At 34.5% G+C, this 26,766-nt stretch overlaps 2 protein-coding genes and 2 pseudogenes across 3 annotated transcripts; 2 read left to right on the top strand and 2 right to left on the bottom strand.

Moving 5' to 3' along the window:
- The first annotated feature begins 2,882 nt into the window (after positions 1-2,882).
- Positions 2,883-4,522, top strand: LOC143616706 (large ribosomal subunit protein uL1 pseudogene; annotated as a pseudogene).
- A 1,378-nt stretch (positions 4,523-5,900) lies between these two features.
- Positions 5,901-9,275, top strand: LOC143616700 (protein XRI1-like). Its single transcript, XM_077089454.1, has 9 exons — positions 5,901-6,054; positions 6,468-6,514; positions 6,609-6,737; positions 6,813-6,961; positions 7,047-7,110; positions 7,192-7,309; positions 7,389-7,429; positions 7,512-7,595; positions 8,178-9,275. Exons 1-9 carry the CDS (start codon positions 6,032-6,034, stop codon positions 8,450-8,452), a joined length of 930 nt encoding a protein of 309 aa, XP_076945569.1. The 5' UTR covers positions 5,901-6,031; the 3' UTR covers positions 8,453-9,275.
- A 1,710-nt stretch (positions 9,276-10,985) lies between these two features.
- LOC143616703 (uncharacterized) lies at positions 10,986-11,797 on the bottom strand (annotated as a pseudogene).
- A 2,501-nt stretch (positions 11,798-14,298) lies between these two features.
- LOC143616699 (chromatin modification-related protein EAF1 A-like) lies at positions 14,299-24,114 on the bottom strand. 2 transcript variants are annotated; one of them, XM_077089453.1, is made up of 21 exons: positions 23,961-24,114; positions 23,807-23,873; positions 23,642-23,739; positions 21,923-22,763; positions 21,715-21,834; positions 21,435-21,590; positions 20,890-21,081; positions 20,559-20,639; positions 20,306-20,363; positions 18,850-19,343; positions 18,699-18,752; positions 18,429-18,486; positions 18,108-18,196; positions 17,959-18,012; positions 17,791-17,871; positions 17,564-17,701; positions 16,736-16,861; positions 16,516-16,622; positions 16,214-16,429; positions 15,797-16,127; positions 14,299-15,728 (listed from the first exon to the last, which is right to left on the bottom strand). In XM_077089453.1, exons 1-21 carry the CDS (start codon positions 24,089-24,091, stop codon positions 14,925-14,927), a joined length of 4,296 nt encoding a protein of 1,431 aa, XP_076945568.1. In that variant the 5' UTR covers positions 24,092-24,114; the 3' UTR covers positions 14,299-14,924. The 2 variants fall into 2 exon arrangements, with proteins under 2 accessions (XP_076945568.1, XP_076945567.1); XM_077089452.1 differs by lacking the exons at positions 23,642-23,739; positions 23,807-23,873; positions 23,961-24,114 and having other exon boundaries at positions 14,301-15,728; positions 18,108-18,193; positions 21,923-23,063.
- Between the last annotated feature and the right edge of the window lie 2,652 nt (positions 24,115-26,766).

Raw genomic sequence — 26,766 nt, 5'->3', positions numbered from 1 at the left:
ACCGTTGATCTATCACCGACGGTGGAGCTACTGGTGTCATCTGAGGAATACTCGAAGGAGGACCGACGGTGGAGACCATGAAGATACGTCACATGTATAGTTGCCTGTGTGACCAAAAAGGTTCTCCAAATACATACCAAGTCTAGATAAATGATAATATATATCCATGATACTAATAAAAAAAATATCCATACACATAAAATATCATAGCTTTTAAGAACATCTGTTCATGTTTATAAAAAAACATAATTATCCCAAAAACCATATACTTGAACTTTGATGATATAATCATCTTTAGAATTTAAAATTGGTTGATCATGATAAATTTGTTGTCATTAATATCCTGTGTATGACAAATTTTTAATTGACTTTATATTTTACAATTAAAAATTGTATAATCAAGCAACATAAAAAATGAAAATTTAAATATAACAAAATAATTTGTTTATTTCATATGAATGTAATTGTCAGAAAAATGAAAAATACATACTAACATTAAAGCCATGTTCAAATAATAGTGATTATTTTGAGTTAGAAAAATATTAGAATATTTAAAGTTGCATAAAGTGAAGGTAATGATTCTTATTTATAATCGTTGAAAGTAGGGCTGTCACTTTTACCCGTAACATGAAACCCAACCCAAGAAAACCCGTACCTGAACCCAAACTAACCCGACCCGATAAACTCGAACCCAAGAAAATACTAACCCGAACCTGAACTGAAGTAATTCGGGTTGGTTATTAGGTCTGAATTATAGGTTTCGGGTCAACCCGAAAACTTTTAGTTTTAAAATCATATGTATTTTTAGGTATTAAAGGCTAAGCCTTAGCCGCTGACGTTATCAAGATTTAGTCCAAGTCGATTGTTCTCATTCCACATATTATGAATCGAATGTTTATTGTTTATTATTTTGAATATAAACCATAATAAACACTTTAATTAACACTTCAAAATTCACTAATCGTCCCTTATCAATCCATGTGGAGAATACTTATTATATGTAGTAATGAATTTAGTTGGAATAAACCTATAATTTTAATGATATATTGAAATGACTTAAAAGATAAGAACCATATATGAAAATTGGTTGAAAAAAAAGTAAGAAAGGTTATGATATTGACAAGTGACAAAATTAATAGTCTTTTATTATAATAAATAGATAAATCGTTGTCTTTTATTTGTTTTTGATAAACCTTTTTTAATTTTTATGGTTCACATGTAGAACAACATGCCAACTTATCTGAACGTAACATATTTCCAACGTTTTGTTAATAATTGTGATGAAGACATTGGAATACCAAATTTGTAAATCTTGAAACATAAGGATCAAAATCACAACATATATATATATATATATATATATATATATATATATATATATATATAGGGGAAGGTTAACGTGCAAATGAAATTAACGTGCTAAACGTAAGAGTCAAGTAGAGTAATTATATTTACAAGTAGAGTAATTATCATAGAGCAATTACATAATTACTCTATAATAATTACTCTACTTGTATATATAATTACTCTACTTGATTCTCATGTTTAGCACGTTAATTTCATTTGTATTTGATCTAATATATATAAAATACAAAGCAATATATTCATATAATTTTTTTAAAAGAAAAGTAGATTTAAATAATCATAATTATTGACTACTGACAAATAACAACCCAACTAATGATATATCAGTTGATAGTCTCATCTTTTAACATATATTCTACCAACCATCCGTGACTAACAAAATCATAACACCAATAGTCACTGGAAAAAATGTTAGGCAAAAAAAATCTTTTTTGGTCTGAAAACTCAATATTTTTTTCTCGAACCAATTTGTAACCTGAGATCAGACCTTTTAAAACCCTAGTTATTGAATCGATGGAACCCTAGTTACATCATTAGAGTTAGTTGGTGATGCTCAAGTGATGGTGGTACGTTGGTGGCGGTATTCCAGTCGAATTCCGTCACGTTCGTTATGTTACCGGAACTAAAACAAAAATTAAATAGAAAATTGGCATCATGTCGATTTTCGTTACGCTCGTTAATGTACAAAACTAAAACAAAAGGCGGTGAGTCTACAAGAAATTCTATCGGTTTCCATCATGTTCGTAACGCTACTAGAACTAAAACAAAACAAAATTAACGTTCGGTTTACGACACCAAAAAAACGAGAAAAAAATACTTGACCAATATGGTTTCGCCAAGTGGTCCAATGGGCACTTAGCGGGACCGAAGTTCTCAAATGTATTATATAATATAATAATAATAATACTAACACTTCACTAAAAAGCTTATTTTATTTAACATATGCCCATATTAATAATAATAATTATCATTTGATTAAACTAAAAATAACGAGAAACATGTTGCCTTTTGCCCTTTTCTTGAAAAAGTAAAAGATTGATCAAACAAAATTACTATTATAATATTATTATTTTTATAATAAAGAAAGATATTTATTGAGGGGTGAGAAATGGAATTGGAAAGAATTCTCTTGTTTGTTTATGAAAGAAAGAGGTGAGAAATGGAAATAAACCATTTCCATTTCTCTGATTTTGTTTCTCTAAAAAAGGCGGAGAATTGGATTTCTGGACGTTCATTTCTCCCATTTTCCTTTTTTTCCTTTCAAACTCTTTCTTCTGCAAATGAAAGGCTCTCTCGACGTTCATCTCTTCCGATGACGGTCGTTGCCGGCTTCCGTTTTTGAATCCTAGGCAACAGAGATGACGGAGGTAAGATGGTGATGTTTCATTGGACTTCTAAATCTGCTTTCTCCATCGATGATGGCCGTTGCCGGGTTTCGTTTTGGAGCTCTAATCAACGGTGGTGGTGGTCTCGGGTAAGCATTAGGGTTTCAATCTCATTCATATATTACGGTAATATAAGCTACTCGCCTCTGTATTGTGGCCACTTTGAAACCCTATCGGAGGTACCATCTTATTATTCATTTCTCAGTTTAATCTGTGCTCATACATTATCAGATGCTTATTATTGTTAATTAACAAGCTTCCTCTTGTTAATTATATGTATTTAGATCTTAATTCCACCATTTTTTGATGCTTAGCCATCCATTTGATGCTGAAATTATTATTATTATTATTATTATTATTATTATTATTATTATTATTATTATTTTTAATTTTTTTTATTTGATGCTTGCAGAAGTGAAATTAGCAAGAAGAGAAGCTTCTGAGAATGAGGTATGTTTATTGATTCAGTTAGATAAATTTAATAATAATAATAACAATAATAATAATAATAATACTGAATATTGATTGTTGTAGAACTGTTGTTTTAAAATGATAATTAGTGTATACTAAGTTTAATGTTTTTTTTAATTATTTGTTATGTAGTAAGCTTCAAAGTGAAGCACTGAGAGAGACAATTACTCAGATTACTACTGATGCCAAAGAGAAGAAGAGAAATTTTACCGAAACAATTGAGCTTCAAATTGGTTTGAAGAATTATGATCCGCAAAAGGATAAGTGGTTCAGCGGTACCGTAAAACTGCCGCACATTCCTCGCCCCAAGTTGAAGGTTTGCATGCTTGGAGATGCTCAGCATGTTGAAGAGGTGATTTAACTGTTATTTTTTATTTCATTTAACTCAACGGTGAAAATGCATGGTATATTTAATTGAACATTAAGGTTTACGAGTAATGCTATTGTTATATGTTACATTAATAGTTCTGCTGATAACTGTGATATACACAAGGCAGTTGATGTTATAGGTTGTTTGAACAATTTGAACTTGACCAATAATCCAATATAGTCTTAATGGGATGTTTATAATAGATTGCATCATGCGGAAGTGTTTGGTTCATAGTTGTTAATAGCGATCATAGCAAGCGAGTGATCAGTGTGGCATTAGGGCTTTGCTTTCTTTCTGATTTTACACGTGATAAGTAGTGAGATTTCTGGTTTTTTTGAATTTAATATATACATAAATATATACCTATAAAATAGCAGGTTGTTGTTAAATATGCTGTATAAAATAGTGTGTGTGGGTATTAATAATAAAAACGTTGTATTTGGATAAAATATACATGTAAAATGTTTCTGAAGTTTTTTTTTCTAGTGTATAGCTAAACATAAAATAGCATTCCCTATTTCATTATCGCCAATTAGCTTATAGGTAGCTTGTCGTTTGCTATTTGCTTATGACAACTATGGTTTGGTCAATTTGTTTATTCAAGCAATCTAATTATTTTCAAGCAAACTTGCAGACCCAAAAGATTGGACTTGAGTATATGGACGTTGAGGGTCTGAAGAAGCTGAACAAGAACAAGAAGCTAGTGAAGAAACTTGCTAAGAAGCACCAAGCTTTCTTGGCTACTGAGTCTGTCATCAAGCAGATTCCTCGTTTGTTGGGCCCTGGTCTAAACAAAGCTGGTAAGTTATATTTTTCTGTCTTACTAAACCAACACGTTGTGTTTACATTTATCAATCTTATTAAGTGTAAATTAGTCCCTGCACACAGTGTTTTCTTTGCTTTGTTTCCACCTATGCACGCGATTACTTGATGGTCCGTTTCTTGAAAATGTTTTCGGTTTGTTGTGATGATGAACCTGGCCTCATCTGAGCTTCATCATAGTGGTAGACAATGGTTTACTTTTGTAATTTAAACTACTAGAGTTAAATTGAAATAGATTACGTTTGTAATTCAAATGAGGTTTAGACTGCTAGACGTTATTTGAAATTTGGTCAGATCCATAGAAACTTACAAATATAAATTGCATATTGTTAAGGGCATATTTGGTATTTCTCTTAAAAAGTTGAGTTGAAGTAAAATGTCAAATTTGAGATTGAATTGGTCAAATGATAGTGTGGTAGCCTAAAAATAGTCAGTGATGTGTTATATAAGTTTTAACATTGACATAAACGTTACACCAAATATAGGGATCTAAATGGGTTTGAGACTTTGAGTTAGCTTTGATTCAAATGAAACCTATCTCACAAAAGACTTTTTTGCACAGGTTGGCATGAAAGTGAAAAAATAATGAGATAGCCAATGACATCCAAGTAGTACAGGAGAGGAAATCCTTTGGTCGATAGGGACTCTTTTAGCATGCAAAAAAAGCATTAGCATGGGTTATAAACTCTTCTGGTGTTTACTTGAAATTCATTGTGTAACAACTGATATTGTGAGTTATGATAAAAAAGGTTCAAAACAGCTCATTTGATGGGTAAAGATGTGGATCTAGGACGTTCTTTTCTTGCGTTGACAATAGAAGAGAAAATTGAGATGGTCGAGTTGTATACCGATGGTTCAATGGGATAGTTGTGTATGGTTGAAGTATGTTTTGTATGTGAATTGGTTTTAACTATGGTTGATGTTTTTTGCTTAAAAACTATGTTTTGTATGTGAATTAGTTTGATCAATGCATATTTTGGTTGGAATTTATGCATCTTTTTATATGTTTTTTATTTTTTAATAAATATTTGTTATGAAAAAAATACTTGTGCTAATGATAAAGTTGATATAATTCTCTGTTTATTTTCTATGTACCAAACAAGAGAAATGATTCTCAGCTATATTTCTCTACTGAAATCTCTGTACTACCAAACAGAACAGTCAATTCTCATTCTCCAGACCAATTCCCTTTCTCTGCAATTCCATTTCTCTATTCCATTTCTCTACAATTTCATTCTCTGTACCAAACACCCCCTTGGAGAATAAAATTAAAAAAAATAAAAAACAAAACAAAATAAAAGAGGGGAAAAGTATCCTGAACCCCTTCCTCAGCCTGGTAGGCTGTCTCCCATGGAATCCCAATTCACTCTCATAAATAAATAAATAAATAGAGCCCCAAATTAAAAATCCAAAGCCCACTCACACTACACAAATCACACCCACCCACACACTCATATTAATATGCTCTGTGTGTGTGCTGCTTCTTAACGAATACCCACATCATTTCTGCTCCCATTTCAATTCTATGTTCCGTCAATCCTTCTCTACGGCTACTTCCGATTGAAATATTATTCGATTTGTCTTTAATTTCATCCAATTGCTTCCAGATTTCATTGTCATGGACCACGATAAGACCCTTAAGTATGTTCTAATCCTCTTATTATTGTTGATTTAATTCAATTGTATGTTCAGTGTGTTTGATTTGAGGTGGGTCAAGGTCAAACGCATGGGAGATAGATCGTTTTATTTTTTTATTATAGTCGGCATTAATGATTATATTTTGGTCAACTTTTAATTGGTTGGAGTGATTTGCATAATTTAATTCATGATTTAAATTCAGCTTTATGTTCCCTTAGATATAGATCCACCACTAAATGTATGGATTGTATGCATTATATATATAAAATTATAAATCAAGGAATTGATTGCTGTATTATGTCTATAATTAAATACCTTGTAATTGTGTCTGATTCATTGTCTTCAATGGTTTGATAATTGATATGATATTAATATAATAATGTTGTTAATGTATTATCATTTTATCTGAATTCTAGTGACGAAATGTGGGATTGGAAAGACGAAGATTACGCGTTACAACTAGGTAACACTTGCGATCATCTTTAAATTTTACACACTGATATTGTCGGATGTATGTATCTAATATTGGGGTTTGGTAATAATTGATTTGTAAACAGATGTATCGAATAGCTTGTGGAACGATGTGAGAGACAACGGAAATGATGATCTTTCTTATGTGTTTGATGACACAACCACCACCCCTGTGAGGTCTTGTGGGGATTTGGGTTATCAAGTTACCGACAATGGTAATTTTGTAATTTATGTTTTAGTTTTGGATATTATTGTTGTTAAATGTTAATCTGACACGATTGATTAAACAGAAAATGTGAACAAGGGAAAGGAGATGTGTCGGGAGCCGTGTTCGCAATCAAAGAGAAGACGGATGCTGCAATTTGATGATGACGGTTTGAGTGCAGATGTTCTTCCACTTTGTGATGAGGATTTTTCATCCAACTTTTTGAAGTCTAAGGTTTGTATATGAGGAACACACATTATTATTATTATTTTGTGATATTAGTTTCGCTTGATTTATCTTATTTGGGTATATTGTTTAGGAGAATGTAGACTCGTTGGATGATGCATTTGCTGACATGGAACAATGGGTGTCTGGATTTGCTGGTCTGGTTCTTGATAATTTCATTGTAATGATGTAAGAATGTTTATTCGGTTTGAATGTGACTAACAGTTTGTGTTTATTAGATGATATGCCTGTATCTGGATCCGGGTATGACGGTTTGGAGTTGGACCAATCATCAGAAGGATGGTTAGCCGATTGCCTAGTAAATGACTCGGGGATGCATTTTAGCCCTGATGATATGTATGTTTGTTTCGTTGAATTTATATTATTATTGGCCAATTCGGCATGTTAACCACATGAGTCCAATTTTTGAATATAGGAATTTAACTGGGACATCTGATATCCGGATGCATCTTACAGGTACACACATATTTTGATATTAAATAATTCGATAATTTAGTTATTCTCTCTTTAACTCTTTTCTGTTTAATTTTTGTTGTAGATTCTGCTGTTTCACAACCCATGAATCAAGGTAACCTGGTTCAAGAGCAACGCACTCCTACCCGCAAAAACATCATTTTCAAAGGTTTGTCTCCTCATTCTTGAGCTCAGTTCGTGAGTAGTTTTTCAAGCTCGAGTTTGGCTTGTTTATTATTTATCATTCTTATATACATATATAGTTATTTTCATCGTATTTTTATATAACAGTAATTGTTTTGTAAGTATATTTTTAATTTTAATATATTAAATAAAATTTATATAAATAACAAGCTTGAGCTGGATCATGAGAAGTTTTTTAAGATCGATCGACTCGTTTATTATTTATTAGTAACTTTATTATTTGTATACATTTATAATTATTATTCTTTATATATTCATCATTTATCATTTTTGTGTATAACATGATATATATTCTGTTTGGTTATAATACTACACGCGCGCGCACACACACACACAATAGTAATTGTTGTGTTCGTATATTTAATATATTAGATAAAAGTTATATAGATAACAAGCTCGTTTAGGCTCACAAGGCTAGTCGAGCTCGTTTAAGCTCAGCTCAATTCGAGCTGTTTGCTTATTAGCAAGCCAATCTCAGGCAGCTAAGCTCGTTTACACCCCTATTTTCTTGCTTAAATCCTAAACAAGTTCCATTACTTGATCATAGGGAAAAAATCATTCATTCAAACACCAACGAATGTTACATCATCAGTGGTTCTACCGTTTGCGTTTGTAAAACCGTGTGGTGAAGGCGCCGTTACTCTAAAAGACATAAACCAAAAGATTCTGACCCCACCACCATCAAAATCCAAGAAACCTTATGAGGACCCCACGCTGTTATACCCTACATCTGCATTCTCGGGGAAGCCTATTGTTGGTAAAACCAAAATCAGGACCGAAGGCGGGAAAGGCAGCATTACTATTATGAGAACTAAAGGATGACCCGATAAGTGTGCCTTTATTATTCTTTCGCGTGTTCGGTACAGGATAATATTATAAAAGAAAGAAGAAAGAAAGAAAGGAGTTTGTTTGTTGTGGATCACATGTGCAAGAGTTTGTATGTTCATGGAGTTCCTTTAGGGTGGTAGATTCCTGTTTCTATCCCTTGAGTTGAGTTGAGTTGAGTTCACTGGAATCTATTAGGATCTTTTTGTGCAAAAGATCCTTCTACCATTTTTTTTCCTTTAGAACATCTTTTGACAATCCTAATTTGCTCAATTTATCTCATTTCAACTTATATAAATTGCAGTTATGTGGTTATTGTTTTGTCTAGGAGCGGATCCACGTAGCAATTTTTTGTAGCAGTTACTTATATGACATTCGAGTGACACTAGGGTCGGGTCGGTGTGACAATTTAGTGATTAAAATGACTTTGAATAATTTTTTTAAAGGTGTATTGAGATGGGACTTTTGTGATATACTAGAGAATGGGATAAAGTGGGCAAGTGGGAAGGGATTCTTGCTTTGGTTTTTTTGTTGACTGGTGATCGGCCTTTAGTTAGGGTTAAAAAAGAAAGTGAAAGGGGGTAGATGTAGTCATGTAACTCCATGTGAAGTTCTATACCTACTTTTATGTGCCATGTGAATTTGAAGTTCATTTTATTAAAAAAAGGTAAAAGTTATGGCTGACTGGTATACGGATATATGATAAAGCCTACCTTCATTTTTGGTACTTTAAATTTTCAGACCATGCGATAAAAGTTGGAGACAAGGTTTTATGAATGATTGGTTCTTGCCTTCTTGGTTTTAAAAAGAGCAAAAACGTGAGTGGGGCGATTAAAACACACGCATACGGCCTTGAGGTGGTGCTTCATGTACATTTGAGTAAAAACTGGTAACAATGAGGGTATTCGGGAGATTGGTTTGTAAAAATGACCAACGGATGAAGACTTTGAATAATTTACTAGATTAAAAGGCTCACATATATAATAGATGAGAGATGCATCTTTTGGTTCTATATATGAGAGATGCATCTTTTGGTTTTATATAATGCTTATTTGGTTGTACTTTCAACGCCGCTACGTGCTTTAACTTTTAGAGCCTAAACGTTTCATAACGTCTCTAGCCTTTTAAACCAGGATTTTGGTTAGATTTTAAGAGGGTGATTGAACATATCTTAATATTATTTAGATTTTAGTTAAATATATATCTAGGCTACTATTTTTTACACTAACGGAAAAGCTACAACTACAAATGCAAGTATGCAACTATTTACAGTGTAAATATATTTGTGCAGAAAAAAATGAGCATACAGCCCAAGAAATAATCAATATTTAAAACAAAATCAAACAAGCTTTAACATGTTAACATGTTAATCTGCAGACCTGAAATTTGAGTCAAGAAAGGAGCAAGATCAAAACATTAACTCACTTGGAACTGGCCAAGAACCAGTTCAGTCTAACATGAAGAGTTTTGACCGGAGTTAACATCCTAAGAAATGGAAGCTAAAAAACTCAACTACAACTCAAACCGTCTATTTCAAGAGAGTTAAATCCGTATGTCTGAGGAGTAACGTCCAAAAACTAATTTTTGTCTGGTTTTAAGTTCTAAAGAATAGCTCTATGTCAAAAATAACAATCAAAGCCTTAACTTCGTACATCGCGAGTGATCTATTTCTTCAAAAGAAATTTCGCCCTAGTATCAACTGAACAATACGCTTTGGATTTGTGACGTGCTTACAGCATTGCATATATGGTGATAACCCAATGGAACGTACTGAGTTTTCAAATATTTTAAGTAGCTAGAAATTATAGACGGTGATACCAAAATAATTAATTAGCAAACAAAGGTTTTGGTGTTCTAATATTATTTTTGGTCACTATTGTATATAAGCGTCTTGGTCCAAGACCTTTCGAATAGCCATGAAATCCTTTCAAATAAGAGTCACAGTAAGTAACAACCAACATAAATGTCATGACTCATAACCCTTTGAGCCATCACATTTTGACAATCGAAACTCTTACTAGGTGCAACTAATGTAAACCGGCCAATTTATCAAAACCTCATAAGCTATCCCTACCCTTGAATAGAACCACACTAAAAGTCGAGTCTTTGAACCAATTCCATGTTTCTCCTTTTCTATTTTGCCTAGAGTTCATCCCATGTATATATCTAGCAAATCTCCGAACATGTTTAAAACATACTTATATTTTGAAAAGACCGGCTAATTAAGACCCTGACCCATCAAGATTCCGAAATCCCTTAGCTTTTATGTATAAGTGAACATGAAATTTTCATCCTAAACCTTGACACAATGAAAGCACTAAAGTTTAACTAAGCCAAGCACGTCACTATTCACTACACCATTTACTTTACCCTTGTGTTCCAGAGTCTAATTTAACTAGAGAAAAGAAAAGATTCAAAATAAAGTCAGTAAAAAACGTAGTGCGCTATAGTTTACATTATCATATAAATTATTTAGTACAATTCTTTTACAAAATCAAATAAAGAAAAATAAAACAAAACACGTAACGAATCAATCAAAAATCTCTAAGATATACTGATTGCAAGTAGGACAGTTACCTTTGGAGACATGATGCTCCTTCGTACACTGCTTACAAAACGTATGCCCACACACACCCAACGCCGTCCCATTAAACTTCCCCTTACACCCACTGCACACGTGTCCATCACCTACATCTTCTTCCTCCACCGCCACGTGTACCTCCTCTTCATCCTCATGATAATCAACAAACTCATCAACGACATCACCTCTCCGTCACCGGCCGCCGCCGCCGAGTTGTTTTCGTTTTCATTTTCATCTCCGGTTTCCGGATCCGGATCCAGCGGATGTAAGCGGATGCTCTGAGTGACGTCACCTTCCGACTCGCTGACGTCATCGGCTTGGTACCTCCAGGATCCACGCTTCGTCATCATACGATTCTTATTATTATTACTCATTGGAATGTCTGATGCTGGAACCGGTACGGACGACGTCCAGGCTCGTCCGGTTCGTTTTAAACGGAGCTTGTCGCGAAAGACCTTCCAGTTCTTCTTCGGTCCGGATGATTGATCGTCTCGAAGCATGTCCATTATGTTCCGGTCTCGTATCCGATCGGAAGCAGTTTGTTTGTCATCCATTGATACACGACCTAATCTGCAACAAATTATGGTTTTTTTTGGAATTGAATGAGAATATGTTGGATTAAAGCGATGAAGAAGTGAAGCATTGTTTAATTGAATAGATGTGAGAGAAGAAAAGAAAAAGAAGTGAAATGAAATGATTGTAACAGAAATTGAAGCAGAGGTGATGAGAGATGGTATGGAACGAGTCTCATGGTGGTGGATTAGTCCGTTACAGCGGTTACACGTTTTTTTGGTATTTGAATATTTAATTACAATTAATTAATATTAATAAGTAATAACCAACGATGTAATTACCGAAAGACCCATGTTTGAAAAATATCCCATTTAAATGTTCATATTTTCTTTTTATATTTGTCAAATTATAAATGTCTAGTTTTAAATTTTATTAGCTAATTTTTAAATTTACTTTTAAACACACACAACTAGCATTGATAAATAATATTGAAGGACCCAGACATCCAGTTTTAAAAGTATTTATTGTCATTTGGTAATAAAAAAATGTATTCATTCAACCAACTTTGAAATTTGTGTTTTTTAAATTATGACATTTAAAAAGGAACGGATGGAGTAAATAATTAGCAACACATATAACACGTTGGCATGAAAATGTTTAACAATATAACTAAGATCACCAACAATGCTAGATCTCTACAAATCACTACGTCAACGTCATGTCAGATTTCATTTTTTTCTCAAAAATCCAATCCGTCTACAACAACAAACTCTCCCCCAAGGCCCCAAGACATCCCTCCACGACACCACCCGCCAGTCCACCTCCAAGCCACATAAGCCGGACCTCGGGTTCCGGTACCCTTTGCGGCCCTGCGGATGCTCTAAAGTCCCTTTCTTTTATTTGTTTGAAAACAAAATTATATATATTTATTTGTTTGATTAAAGACGGCTTACTTTTTGTCACAATAGTAGAAAATAAATTGTTAATGCAAACTTGTTTTTTTCTCAAGATAAATTATTTTTAGTTTTTGAGATTTAACCAAGGACCTTTTAGTGTTAAGAGATTTCGTCTCGTCACTGGACCACCAACCCTAGGATCAATAATGATGGTTTAATCATAAACGGTAAAGACAATTGTGACCAGACCTAATGACAATGACCACTAAGTTAGGACGTTCTATTTGTTCGGTCTGTCACAACATTTGGATTTATAAAGGCATACGTGGTTACAAATTGTGAAATAAATTCCTTATTGTCATGATACTGAAAATATTAGCATATGATATAAATGATAAATATGATTATTCACATATTCATATCCAAGCATCCAACATTCTTTATTGTAATCGTGTAGTACTTATGAAAGATTGACATAATTTTTAGTTTAAGAATAATAATAAAAAAATAAGAATGTTAATTTCTAAATAACCTGTAGAACCAATCTAACAAAAGTTAAAAGGATAAAAACATCACAATCGATCTCATGGTTGGACCGTGCATTAAACGTGTCAAGTACATGTATTCAAGCAAGGTCAAAAGTTAAAGAATAGAGACCATAAGAATTAAGAACCAAAGTTGACGGGATGGGATGAGAATGTAGAACGCTTGAGCGAGTTAATCAAGTCATTATTTGAAATCTCAAGTCAACAATGTGTCTACACAATTTTTGATGTACAAAAGTATCAATGTAAGGAAAATAGTGTGCCTAATTTGAGTTTAGATCACCTAAAAACGAGTACACGACTACATTTTATGTGACGTATAAAAGGTCTTTTATGATATAAACCAAAATTTCATAATATCATTCATGGTTTATAAACATGGAACTTAAGAACAAATACATATGTTGAAAACTCACATATACAGTCTAATACAAGATTTCACTACATGTGTTAACCATAAATAAATGTTTGAAAATTACTTCCGAAAGAAGTGTTCAAACTTTGGTGCAATTCTTAAATGTTACTCTTCAGTCAACGATTAAGAGAAGAAGGGGGGGGGGGGGGGGGGGGAGGGGGGTAAGGGTCTACGGTTGAGTCGGGCAGCAGGCCCTAGAATATTTAAGTCTTGCATCTCTGTAGATACCAAGGAGTGGATGTAAGGTGAATTGGTTAACATCCACCAAAACCGCTATAAATTTATACATTCTCGTGTTTATTTTCTTTACCTTAAACTAATGAACTATTTACACACTCTCCTCACCCTTCTCTATAGATCGTTACAGATTTGTTAAGTGACTAGAGATGATACCAAAGGATAATTAGTTTAATGTAATGAAATAAGTGAGAAAACATTATGGCAGGACTACGGATGGCAATTCCCTGAATGACAAAAAAATAATACAAGTTTAGGTATCATGGTTTAGTAAATGAATCGTGTTTGAATTAATCTATAACAAGTCGTCGACCTATTTACTACAACTTCCAACTAGTTTAACTAACATGTGTACAACTTAACTGCAACTTACACACAACTTATCACCCTTTCATACATTTTAAGTGTTCAAAGTATTAGGGTTGATATCTTTTACACGAATAAAAATATAGGTCGTATTTGGGTTCCATTACTTAACCAGCCAATCCTACATAGTTAACACAGCAGCCATGACTAGTGTACATACTAAGAAACCAATGACCATGCCAAGAAACCAATGGCCAATCTATCATCCCCTCGATCCGTATGTATTTAACAGTGAATTGCAATAGTTGTGTTTGGCCTGGTTACCGGTTAAACCTGGATCCACGTGCACACAAACAAGTTTGGTCAAATTGAATCAGAATGGATCCGCCGTTTTCTTGTTAAACTTGACTATTGCTTAAATCTTTTATTATTAGTTCACTGTTGATCTTTCTACAATTTACGGTGTCAGATGCAGACACCAGTTCGCTCACCAGCTCATCCTTCCTTTGTCATCTCCATAGTCACTAGTGACCATAATCACATACAAGACAGCGAACCGATACGTAAGGAACTTATTACAGATTAATATGTTTGATTATGAATTACAGAACAAGTATTGATTGCTATTATCACAGATTAGAATTTTTATTTTATTAAACAAGACCAAATAAGTTTAACCCATTTTCTTTTTTAGCTATTATATTCTTTCATCATACTCAAAATAATCCGATAAAAAATATACCACAATTCTAATAAACCCGTTCATAAGTAAATGGGTTGAAATTGCAACCTCAGTTTTGTAGAGCTTTATACTATGCAAAATTTGGCTGCAGAAAAATAAAGGAAGCAAACCTGTACATTCCTATTACATGTGAATGACACATCACCCAAAAACTGTTAAAAGAGTCCTCCATGCGGGTCAAAAATTAACGGGCTAGGTGAGAGATATTAGCTATGTAGACGGCTGCTTTTGCCACTATACACCACCATCGTCATGGTTAACCTCCAATCCAGCATGTTCATCACCGCCAGCAGTATTTGATTGAGGTGAAAGCATATCTGGCTCAGTTGCATGAGCTGGTTCAGAAGCATTTTCTTTTCGGTTTGGTATAATTCTTTGACCAGCGGTTGCTTGAGTTTGACTCCCGACCTTTTGTGGCAGATGAGGCTGACGGAGGCTGGTGGTTATAGAACCCAATGGTGGAGCATGGGAAGTCTTTTGCTTTGTGGAAGCAGCTGGTGGTTGACTTTGACCGATAGTTGACCTTGACCGGGAATCATGTGTTGACTGCTTCAAAGATGCAGCCGCCACCCCTTGACCATTTTGCTCGCTGCCATCGCCCGAGAAGCCATTCATAACCTTAACCGCCTGCTGAGGGTGGGGTTTCCTGGCGGGTGGTTGAAACGGTTGTGGTGGCTGACGTGGCGGCTGTTTGACCATAAGGTTACGCACCGGCCCACGTGGCGGTTGCATTTGTGTACTGCTTTGAGGAGATGAAACCGAAACAGGAAGTTGAGTTTGTTGCGGTTGTTGATGCAAATGTGGCGACACAGGATTGGACGTAGCAAATTGCTGTTGTAGCAGACGTTGTTGGTGAAGCTGTCTCTCTTTAAACAAACGCATTCCATGGGCTGGGTGAGCTGGCAGTCCTTGAAGATGTTGTGGCATATGTGGAGACGGTTGAGGGGACATCGGATGTGGGTATGGTTGACCCTGTGTTTGAATATTGTTATTCTGATTTGGAAAAGACCCTGTTCCAAGCTCACTATTCTGGTTCGGCTGCAACAAAAAACGAGTCAAATAAAAAAATAGCTTAAACAGAAACGGGCAATATATCTAAAAATTACCCTCATCATATGCAACGCATCACGAGGTCTGACTAAGCTCCCTTGACTAGGAGTGGGTCCTGGGTGCATACTGCCAGATGGCACACCAGGACTCAACATCGATGGAGAAGCAATTCCCTGATATGCGGGTCTAGCCATTGTCATGCCTCGGTTTATTCCATTCATGACACCCATACCGGTCCCACCGGGTAACACGCGAGTTCCTGAGTGGGGCCCAGGTGGCAAGCCTGACTGTTGCATGTTTCTTGCAGACATTTGATTCAAATGTTGGATTCTATGTTGCTCGTCTATTGATGAGGGAGCCGCTCTAGGAATACCGTATCTTCCCTCCCTAAATTATAAATAAGAGAAAAACCATGTTACATTAACGGGTCTATATTGCCATTACCATATATAATTTGGATAATTCAGCATTACCTAAGTGCAGGACTAAGTGGAGTAGATGCAGAGGCTAAGTGACCACCATGGCCCATTGCAGAAGAGCCCGGTAGTGAGGAAGAAGGGGCAGGCCCAGAAACCGTTGATGCTAGATTACCATGGTTTGGGCCCGGTAACCCTCCAGCATGAGTGCCTTGATAACCAACAGAAACATGATCCTGGCTAGGTGAAATTGCCTCACAAAGATCAAGAGGCCTTCAATGAAAATTAATAAAATAATTGTCACCTAAAATGTTAAATCACAAAAGACTAAATAATTAAACTTGTAATAAAGAGCTTACGTAAGAATGGGTCCGTCATTATTAATATTATTAGGGCAGACTTGAGAGAGAGCGAATGTGTGAGAATTATGCTCCGGCTGGCGTTGCTTTGGGTCGTAAGTTTCCTTCTAAAACAAGAAAAATATAAATCAAATAAGTTACACCAGTTCAAAACTCAAATTATGCATTAAATATTAAATTAATAAGTGTATATAAATAAGAAAATGTCGAAAACAGTCACCTTTGGTGGTTTTTTATATTTATGATGTTGTTTCTGCCAAATCGTAATAATCTTATCAAAATGAGACTTGAGTGTATCCTCTTCCATTGGTCCCTGCAAGCGTTGAAACAATTGTCTTGCACTTCCCTGCGTCATATACACAAACAAACAAACAAAAGCAACTATCAAGATCCGTTACTTATATACAGGTTGACTGTAGTTATGTTTAATCTCAAACTGTGATTGAGAATGAAACCGAAATAAATGAAACCATAAACAGAATAATCAACATAACCAACAAAAATACCCAAACCCACCGGTAAAAGAAACCGACAGTTTGTATAAAGTTTTCTAAAAAACCAATTTTTCAGTTCTGCTTCAGTTTTGCATCAACCAAAATCCGTAAAACAACCAAACCGAACCAAAACAAACCAAAAAAACCTGATTTTAAGTAAAAGTAATCTATAAGACATTGATGAATGAAGCCCTAAATTTCAGGCCCAAATTTACTGTTTTGAGTTTTTTTAGGCCCAAAATTTTCAAGCCCAAATGGTAAAACCAAACAGTTTTCAAAAACCAAAATTTCATCTTTTAGTTTGGTTTAAGCTCAAAACCGACTCACGCACACCCATATCTTAAGCAAGACAAAAGGGTCAAACAAAAATAATTGCTAACAAAGAAGCAGGTCAAGTGTGTCAAACGGGTCGAACCTTGAAAGTACTCCAAAGTGTATTTTTAATACCTATACAACCTCTTAGATCACTTTACCACAGTTTTTAAAATATTTAATGTAATGACGTATCAATCATTTATTGAACGTCTACTAACATGTATAAAAACAAATATTACCTCTGGAATTCCAGGCAAAGTAGATGGATAAGACTGAGAGGACCCTGAATCCTCAGCACTATCACCACCATCACCATTATTCCTATCCAATAATAACTTGTGTCGCTCTTTGCATTCTTTGGAATTACGATAAATGCACTTCACACGTTGATTAAAACAAAATATTAGCAAATTATATAATAGATATAATAGAAATCATGAACGAACACACTTAACACAGTAGTTACCTTAAACTGCAAAGTGCTGTTAATTGCATCACTTACGAGCTCCCAGTTGGCACCCATATCATGAACCAGCACAACAAGGGCCTGAGATCACATACAATGTTCTTATATATCAATATGATACAATCAATTTGTCAATATAAAACACAATAACATAAATAAGAAAATAACCTGATCTTCAAATAAGGACCATGGACTTCCGGAACCTTGCTGTCCAGAAGGGGTCTGCAGAGATTATATAAATAAATAAATAGATACATAAAAGATTAAGAAGCCAAGCCAGAGAACCATTAGAAGGTTAACAAATCACTTCATAGTACCTTAAGCAATTTAGCTTTCCTACCACGATCACGAACAAGTAATTTCATGAACTTACTTGAATTGGACATGTTACTTGTTTGAGAAGCTACTGAAAAAAATGAAAAATGGAGTCAGAATGATAGTGCACTGATTGATAACATTCTTCAAATTTTTCATGATATGTTTGATTAAACAAATCATCTTCAGGTGCGTTAATTGTTAAACATGACTACAAAATCTATATATATAATCCAACTCATTTGCAGAAAGTGATGTAGGAGATTTTATGTATTAAATTTACATTCTGGGATGCAACATATTATGACAACAACAAAGCATACCGCCGTTTCCATTGGAATCAAGTTGGCGATTATCCAGCCTTCTCTTCAAGTGATTATTCTGTATTATTACATAGAACATGAATGCATGTCAATTACTAATGAATAAAAAGAACCTTAAAGTCGTTTGAGTTGAGTATGTAATTCACAGTATGACCACAATTTAGAGGTGGCAATTTTTATCCATTTATGAACATTTTGAGTTAATTTAGGTTATGTTTTTTCTCCAATCCAATAAGTCAGACGGGTTGAAAGAAAGTAATGCAACATCACCTGATCATTCTGAAAATCAGGATCAAGCTGCCATTGATGACCAAACATGGATCCCTGCAATAGCATAAAAATAAAATTAAAATCTAAAAGACGGGTATGGAAACTAAATGGTATTTTTGAAGCTAAATTAAATATTTAGTTATTTGCATACAGGATGTTTAGTCTTCTTTTTCTTTTTAGGTCGGTTGGATACTTCTGTCGGGTCAAAATTAGATTGCTTTTCATACTCCCCACCTGATTCCACATCCATATTGTTGAGCATGTGGGAACCACCATGTAAAGAACTTTGTTCATCCTGAAATGAATTGTTATCACCACTTAAAGCATCGGGTCCATTCGGTGCCTGAACGAAGCCCGTGGGTCCAGTAAACCTCGGTCTGGAAGCGGTACGCACACGTTTTGTGGGAATTGAAACGTTTATACTGGTGGTGGGTCGTTTCCCACTTAATATTGAAGGTTGAGTCCCGATAGCTCTTTCATGGGATTGCATGAATGGAGAACCGTGCCCCGTATCGTATGATCTTTGCCCATATGACCTGAAGTGTTTCTTTTTCTTTTGAGCGGGGTCTGATGACCTATTACCTCCAAATGCTCCTGGTAGATAATACGGGTTCGTTTCTCCCTCATCCTCTTCAAGTGTATCATCTAGTGATTCAATGGCTACATGGTTAGAACTTTCTACTGATCAAATCAAGTCACATATTATCTTAAATGAGTCAAATCGTGTGCATGAAAGTAAAAAATATAGACCCATAACCGAAATAAGTGAACCCAAACAAAAGCCGACGGTTTGGTTTTCTGTTTTCATAATAACAGAATTTTTTGTTTGGTTTCGGTATTGCATGCAACTAAAACCGAAAAACTGAACCGAATATATGGACTTCCTATCTTAACTTTGAATTTTAAGTAATTTATAAGAATTTAATAAATAGTGTAACCCGTACAATTTAATTTATAGATAACCAATTAATCATTACTTAACAAAAAGTTGTAGGCCTAAATTCATTGTTTTGGGCTCTATTATTTTATGGCCTAAACATCTCAAGCCCAAATGGTAAAATCAAAAAAACCTAACTGAACCCAAACCAAAACCAAATGCTTTCAAAAACTTAAAAATCGAATTTTTGGTTTTATGTCAAATTCAAGGGAACAGATTAGTGTCCTGCAAGAAGCAGACTATAGTGTCAATTTCTACTGCAGAAGCTGAATACATTGCTGCATCTGCTTGTTGTGCAAGGGTTCTATGGAACCAAAATCATATGCTGGACTATGGTTTGAATTTCCTACATACCCTTATGTTCGGTTTGAGCCCATAACTGACCTAAACCGACCTATGCACACCCCTATGTAATATTAAAAAATAGTTGAATTAAAAAATAGATTGTTGGTCGAAAAGCGTCCCAACGTGTCTTTTAACGCGTAACACATCATACATCATTTTAATCAAAAGATCTGATTGTTATTGAAATAATATTACTTTGTAATCATACTTTGCATGCTATTTTTTTGAAAAGTCAAAATAGCGTGAACAAAAAATGTTCTGTCAACCAGCCCGTGGATTTTGACCCGTAACCCTACCCACTCAACTGCACCGAGTCTTATAATACCTGGAACAGCATCATATCCATTGGCATCCACTTCCTCTTGCATGCTACTACCAGTTCTCTAAGGAAGAGAAAAATATATCATCAGACAAAACTAAAAAGAAAAAGGTGGGCATATTATTGTTCAGTGGTCATAACAGTAAACACCTAAATAAAAAAAAGATAAAATGACATGAAAGAAAATTACACACAAACAAGCCTTGTAACAACAGAAATAACATACTTTCATGATATCACTCTTGAGTCATGTATTTACCTCAAGTTGTAGCAAATGTGATTCAATAGATTTTCTGTAGTCCTCAATCGCACCAGGTGGTACAGTATAAAACAGGTCCTCCTGCACACAAAAAGGAAGTAAGAAACTAAAAGAAAAATGACCAAAATATATTTCAATGCATACCAGTTTGAAAAATCATTTTATTAAAAATTATATTATTACTGAAACATGACATTTGTTAATCATCTGACACTAAATATTGATAAAAACAAAAATTATAGTACAAAATATGATTTTCGTTAACATTGTGACATGTCAGAAACAATTTTGACCCAATACCCAACCCGCCAATTTTAGTGACAGTCCATACTTCTGTTAAATTATCCTCCCATGAAATGCCTATAGTGCCAAGATCAGATATCCTATCAGGAGTCATAGGTGCTTGAGCTGAGCTGTACTGAGCCTGAGAGCTGTTGTACTCTAAGAATCTCAGCCCGTATTGGTGAAGCCCAAGTTTAGTATCTTTTTTAGAGCCCTCAAACTCCAAGCCATTGCATTTCACCTGTCACATATAAAGCTATTAGCATTCAACTCCCTTAATTCATATAACTTAAGTATAATAATATGTGTGTGAATTTGGTCATTTAACATTGAAATTACAATAATTCCTGACAGAGTTGATAATTGTTTTCTTCTGAAAGCATTGATGTTTATGAGTTTTGTGAATCAATTAGCTTTGTTAATGTTTTAACTTTAAAAGCAATCACTAAAATCAATCTTGCCAACATCTTGTAGTGGCTGCTAATGAGGCAATAGGTAAAATTAGAAAAAGATATATCCGATACAACAATCTTTGCATCAAGGGAATACAAATTTATCTGTTTATAATATGTTATTATAACTTATTAAATTCACCTGCACTGTGTGCCAGAAGTCCATGACAGCTTCTGCCAAGGTATGAGCAACTTGTTTTTGCTGCCAAAGTGAATTTTGTTGCTGAATTCTGGCTTGTGAACTATAAGCAGCTCTCCTAGAAATTTGAGCAGTTGCAGTAGCTTTCCAAAGGCGCTCCTATGAATGACGAACAAATAACAAATAAAAAATACCAAGTGTAAGATATTGTAAAAGGAAAAACATAGAAAGGGAATGAAGAGTGCTAATAAGTTGAATAATTCATTTAAAAAACTAACCGAACCTGTGCAAAATCATTAGCCAACCATGACATTTCTTCAAGAACAAAATGCCAATGCGACATATGATGACTCTCTGATTTAAAGACCCTAAACGATAATCCGGCAATCCTCTTACGCTTTTCCTGTTTGCAAAACAATCACAAATAAGAAGAGTCGTGCATGGCAAAGATAAATACCATTTACTTCAAAATAAATACATAATGGCTAAACCTCTATAATTCGAGCCTCTTCTAAAATCGAGTCTTCGTGTTCCTTGGTTGAGGTTAATATAGCAGACTCATGTTGCAAAGCAGATTCAGATCCTTTTAGATCTTCAACTTCCTTAACTGTAGAACCATTGTCATTGTGGCTTGCAGAACACGGATTGGAAGTATTATTAACAGTGTTTAATGCCTTATCATTATTCAGTGTATTTACATCACTGCCCTCGATACTCGGTGCTTCGTTTAATGCTAAATTAACTTCCATAGTCCCATTGGAATCAACATTTTTCATAACAGCCACTGATTCGTCCTCATTTTTGTCATCTACACTTGGAATACTTCTGCTGCCTGATGATTTGGATTCAAATCCCTTTGTACCTGTTTCCTGCTCTACATGCCCTAAGGTTTCTTGAATATCAGGTTGAGTTGACTTTACAGGACTTTTAGGGACCGAATTGGAATTTGACAAATGTTTTGGCTCCTGACTATCATCATCATGTTCCACTCTCTTAGCATCCTTTGGTGCATGACGAGAAGTCAAAAAGGGTTGACCTTTGCGAGGGCCCGCATCAGTAGAACTTGACCGACCCCCGTCCCGGTTTGACCGTGATCTATTCCTACGTTTATATGACTTTTTGGGCAAGTCTAATGCCACATCAGATACAGTATTATTGACATGAAGATGCAGGGGTCTTTTTTCAACTTCATGAAACTTATTTTCACAGTCAAATAACATAAGATTATCGGCACTATTCGGTTCACCAACTGAAGGAGCCCCGAGCCTTCCACTACTTTCAACAGAATCTCCATGAGGTGAAGCGGTTATTGCAAAACTGCCTTTTACTTCACTAAAATACCATTAAAAAAAAGTATAAGCAAACTTACTAACAATGATGTGATACTTAGAGGTGACAAATGAGCAGATCAGGCAGCATTTTTGAACTTTTGTTTAAAAAAACAAAGCAGCATTTAATGTAACTGTATAAGTCATATTGTTTCACTAACAATCAAGTTTCTTAAATAAAATCGTTTGGGAGGTTTAATGCACTGATATACACTTTGAACGACTGCCGACCCATTTAATTCGTCTCCTGTAAAGTATTTTTTTTCACCCACTTGTAGGACTGTAAAACGTAAACGAACCGAACGTTCAGTGATCAGTAAGGGAACCAATTGGCGGGAAGTTCGTTTCTGCTTGTTTAATAATTAACTAATAAATGAAAAACATAAACTATCTCGTGTTCGTTCGTGAACATTCGTTTACAGCGTTCATTTAAATTTGTTTGTCTGTTCACTTACGTTTGTTAATGTATTAAATTTTCTAGGCCAATCACAACTTAGTCTAGCTTTCATAACTTTTTAGGCCCAACAATTAATTTTCACATTACTTTTAACTAATTGTCAAATTTCAGCCAAGTTTTGAAGTTCGTCTATGTTTAGTTATGCTTGTTCGTTTACATTCGTGAACCGTCCATCTATACTATTAATGAAAGAACATAAACAGACATGAACAAGAAAACCCTGTTCCTTTAATTGTTCGTCTTCAAGTGTTTGTTCAGTTAAAATTAAAAGAACAACACAAACATGTTCGTTCATGTCCATTAGTTTGTTTACAAGCCTAACAACTTGACCTGTTGAGATATAACATAACCTGAACCAACTCACGCACAGGTATATGAATCGACATTGCCACCTCTAAGGTTATATTTTAGAAATACATACGAACCTTGTCACAAATTGCTCTGGATGCTGATCAAGCAGGGATGTGGACTGCAAGCTGACTGAGGTTCCATTCTCAACTTTTAAATCTAACGGATCACCACCCTGCAAATATCAACAACTAATCAATAAACACAAAGTGTTCAAATCTTTAAATACAAACAAAAATGACAAAATTGTAATACTTTTGTAAAAACTCTAATTCTCTTTTAAACTTCTCAGCAGCAGTGAAAGTCTCCCTGCAAAAAAATTATCAAGCATAAGCTTGATTTGAAGAAAGAAAAGAAGAATTAAACAGAAATCATCAATAAAAAAAAGAATTAAACCTGAGTTCTGTTTGAGTTTTTTCAAGATATGATGATTGTTGTGCAGATGGTGTAGAAGAAACTTCAACTCCACCATCAATAACTCCACCCATGGAATCAACCCCAGCATTGACTACTTGACTACCATGCATTCCCGCTATAATGACCTACAGGTTTCACTCTCATTGCTATAGAGATATCATGTGTATGCACAAAAAAAGGAAATGATTAAAGATATAAAAAAACTTTGAACATGTCAAGAAGGGAAATAATCAAACAATATCTAAAATCAATGGTTCATAGTTGAGCACTCAAGCAAATCTATTCTTTGTTCAAATAAAGCAAGTTGGTTCATAGTCGAGCACTCGAGCAAATCTATTTCCTTGTTCAATAAAGCAAGTTGGTTCATGGTCGAGCACTCAAGCAAATCTATTTCTTTATTCAAATAAAGCAAGTTGGTTCAACGTCGAGACTCAAGCAAATCTATTTCTTTGTTCAAATAAAGCAAGTTGGTTCATAGTCGAGCACCCGAGCAAATCTATTTCCGTGTTCAAATAAAGCAAGTTGGTTCATAGCTGAGGACTCAAGCAAATCTATTTCCTTGTTCAACTGAAGCAAGTTGGTTCATAGTCAAGCATTCAAGCAAATCTATTTTCCTGTTCAAATGAAGCAAGTTGGTTCATAGTCGAGCATTCAAGCAAATCTATTTCCTTGTTCAAATTGCATATATGTAGAAATAAACACTCAAAAGTTTTGAATAACATTAATTCATTTGTATCATTCATTGGATAATGCCCCAAGTCAAGATGTTAAAAAAAAATCCAACTTCATGATTGTTTCTACTAGTCCGTCAATGTTCACACCATATGCCCATATCATCTCAACAAACTACAAGCATACTAAGCTAAAGAGATCAAAGCTAGATGTATAATGGTATGCCAAATGAATTCGTGTCAACAACTTATGCATTACGGGTTAGGGATAGACGGGCAAGAAGAGAAGGTATATATCACCTATGATAGTGCACAAAGAAAAAAAATAACAAACTTGCGCGTGGAAACTTTCTACGGTCTAAACATTTCAAGCATTAAACGATGTTAATAAACAAAGCAAACAAACTTGGATTTTCTTTAGATCATGTCATTAGTAGTATCATAATCGCATACTAATCATTCATTAACCTAACCAAAGAAACAATAAACAACGATTAATCACAACCAAAGTTATACCAGACAAGAAGCCAAAATGAATCTGCAGACTCCTACAAGTGCATGATCACAACTACTCACCGTTATAAACAAAGCAAACAAACTTGGATATTTTTTAGATCGTGTATTATTAGTACCATAATCGCATGCAAACAAACAGTGATTAACCACAAGCCAAATGAGTCTGCAAACTCCTACAAGTACACGATCACAACCACTAGCCATTATAAACAAGATTAACACTAAACAACAAGCTCAAATGACATATATCTCATCAACACCACACCTGAAAACCAACAAAAAACAAAACAACCCTAGTTTCACTCACTTTCCCATTTGATCAACTTCACACATGCATTCAACCAATTACACCAATACAACACTCCAATTACACAATCAAACACACAATAAACCCTAACAACAAATCCCTAACTGGTACCAAGTCTAGGTTTACCCTGCACACAACATTTCGTCCAATTCTAGGGTTTCTGAAACAAATACCTGAACGGCAAACACCTCGGTTGATGAATTGGCGCCATTTGCAATAATTTCAATTATTGAAACGAATTGAGCCCTGGAAGAACAAAACGAGATAACATTTGATTGAACGGATAGTTTTTGAAATTGAACCCTAATTAATACACCAGAGGATATGCATGTATGATGATAATAATAACATACATGCGATTGATTGTTTGATTGGTATTGATTTGTGTTATTATTATTATTGTTATACGATTGATTGATTATTTGTTCTTCTTCGAGCTCGAGTTTCTCTCTCTTAAAGCTTTCTCTCTCTAAGATCGTAAAAACTAATTCGACGTCGTCTTCGTGGGTTAATGGGCTGGACCTTTCAGCTCATCTTTTGGGCCGGGTTTTGATTTGATTTGATTGTTGTATACTTGTATGGTGATTGCTTTGACTTTTGAGGTTATGTTGGTTTGACTTAATAAGGAATCCTTTTAAAGATGGTTGGTACTCAACTCAATCTCACTTCGATATGTCTTATTGATAAACACTAGCAACCTCATATTAATAGCTTATAAATAGTAGTTTTGTTAATTTGACATGAAAGAGAAAGTGAGGGGAGCAGGTGGATACAAAATTGCCTTGTGCTGTATATACATGTAATGCGGTTTTTTTCACAGTTAACAATGTAGTATTGAAGCTATAGCTTGTGTGTGTGATCCACAAGTTATGTGATTCGTCCCAAAGTAAGTATAATTTATTGGGTAATTAGATAAAGATTTTGTTTTCGTGTTAGTTATTATTTGTCGGTGATAGGTATGTAGTAATTAGGTAAATACGTATTAAAGCTTTGACGTGTATGATGGAGTCACGTGGGTATCGATAAATAATGGATACATGTATGTCATGGACATGGAGTATTCATCATCAAAAACCTTTTTACTCTGTAACATAATATTTAATTGAATATGATTAATACGATTATTAATTAAATAATATAATTTTATGTACTTTTGTATATGTTTGTTATCTAGACATGATAACAAATGATATATATTTTAGATTTTATAAGTAGTTAACTAAAATTTTGACTTTCTAAAGAGATTAATATTTTGGAGCAATGACTTTGGGCCTCCAATTTATACGGGTTA

The sequence above is a fragment of the Bidens hawaiensis genome, unplaced genomic scaffold, assembly GCF_021521415.1.
Source record: "Bidens hawaiensis isolate Kalapana, Puna unplaced genomic scaffold, B.hawaiensis_p1.1 tig00048969_1, whole genome shotgun sequence".
Lineage (NCBI taxonomy): Eukaryota > Viridiplantae > Streptophyta > Magnoliopsida > Asterales > Asteraceae > Bidens > Bidens hawaiensis.
The sequence above is the reverse complement of the archived record's forward strand: the minus strand, read 5'-3'. Positions and strand labels throughout refer to the sequence as shown.

Coding starts and splice junctions, on each gene's coding strand:
- LOC143616699 (XM_077089453.1), bottom strand. CDS start 24,091: ATGCATGGTAGTCAAGTAGTCAATGCTGGGGTTGATTCCATGGGTGGA. Junction 22,764..23,641: donor CCAGAGCAATTTGTGACAAG/GTTCGTATGTAT, acceptor ATGGTATTTTAG/TGAAGTAAAAGGCAGTTTTG. Junction 20,640..20,889: donor GGGAGGATAATTTAACAGAA/GTATGGACTGTC, acceptor TTTTGTGTGCAG/GAGGACCTGTTTTATACTGT.
- LOC143616700 (XM_077089454.1), top strand. CDS start 6,032: ATGGACCACGATAAGACCCTTAA. Junction 6,962..7,046: donor CCAACTTTTTGAAGTCTAAG/GTTTGTATATGA, acceptor TATATTGTTTAG/GAGAATGTAGACTCGTTGGA. Junction 7,596..8,177: donor CAAAAACATCATTTTCAAAG/GTTTGTCTCCTC, acceptor ACTTGATCATAG/GGAAAAAATCATTCATTCAA.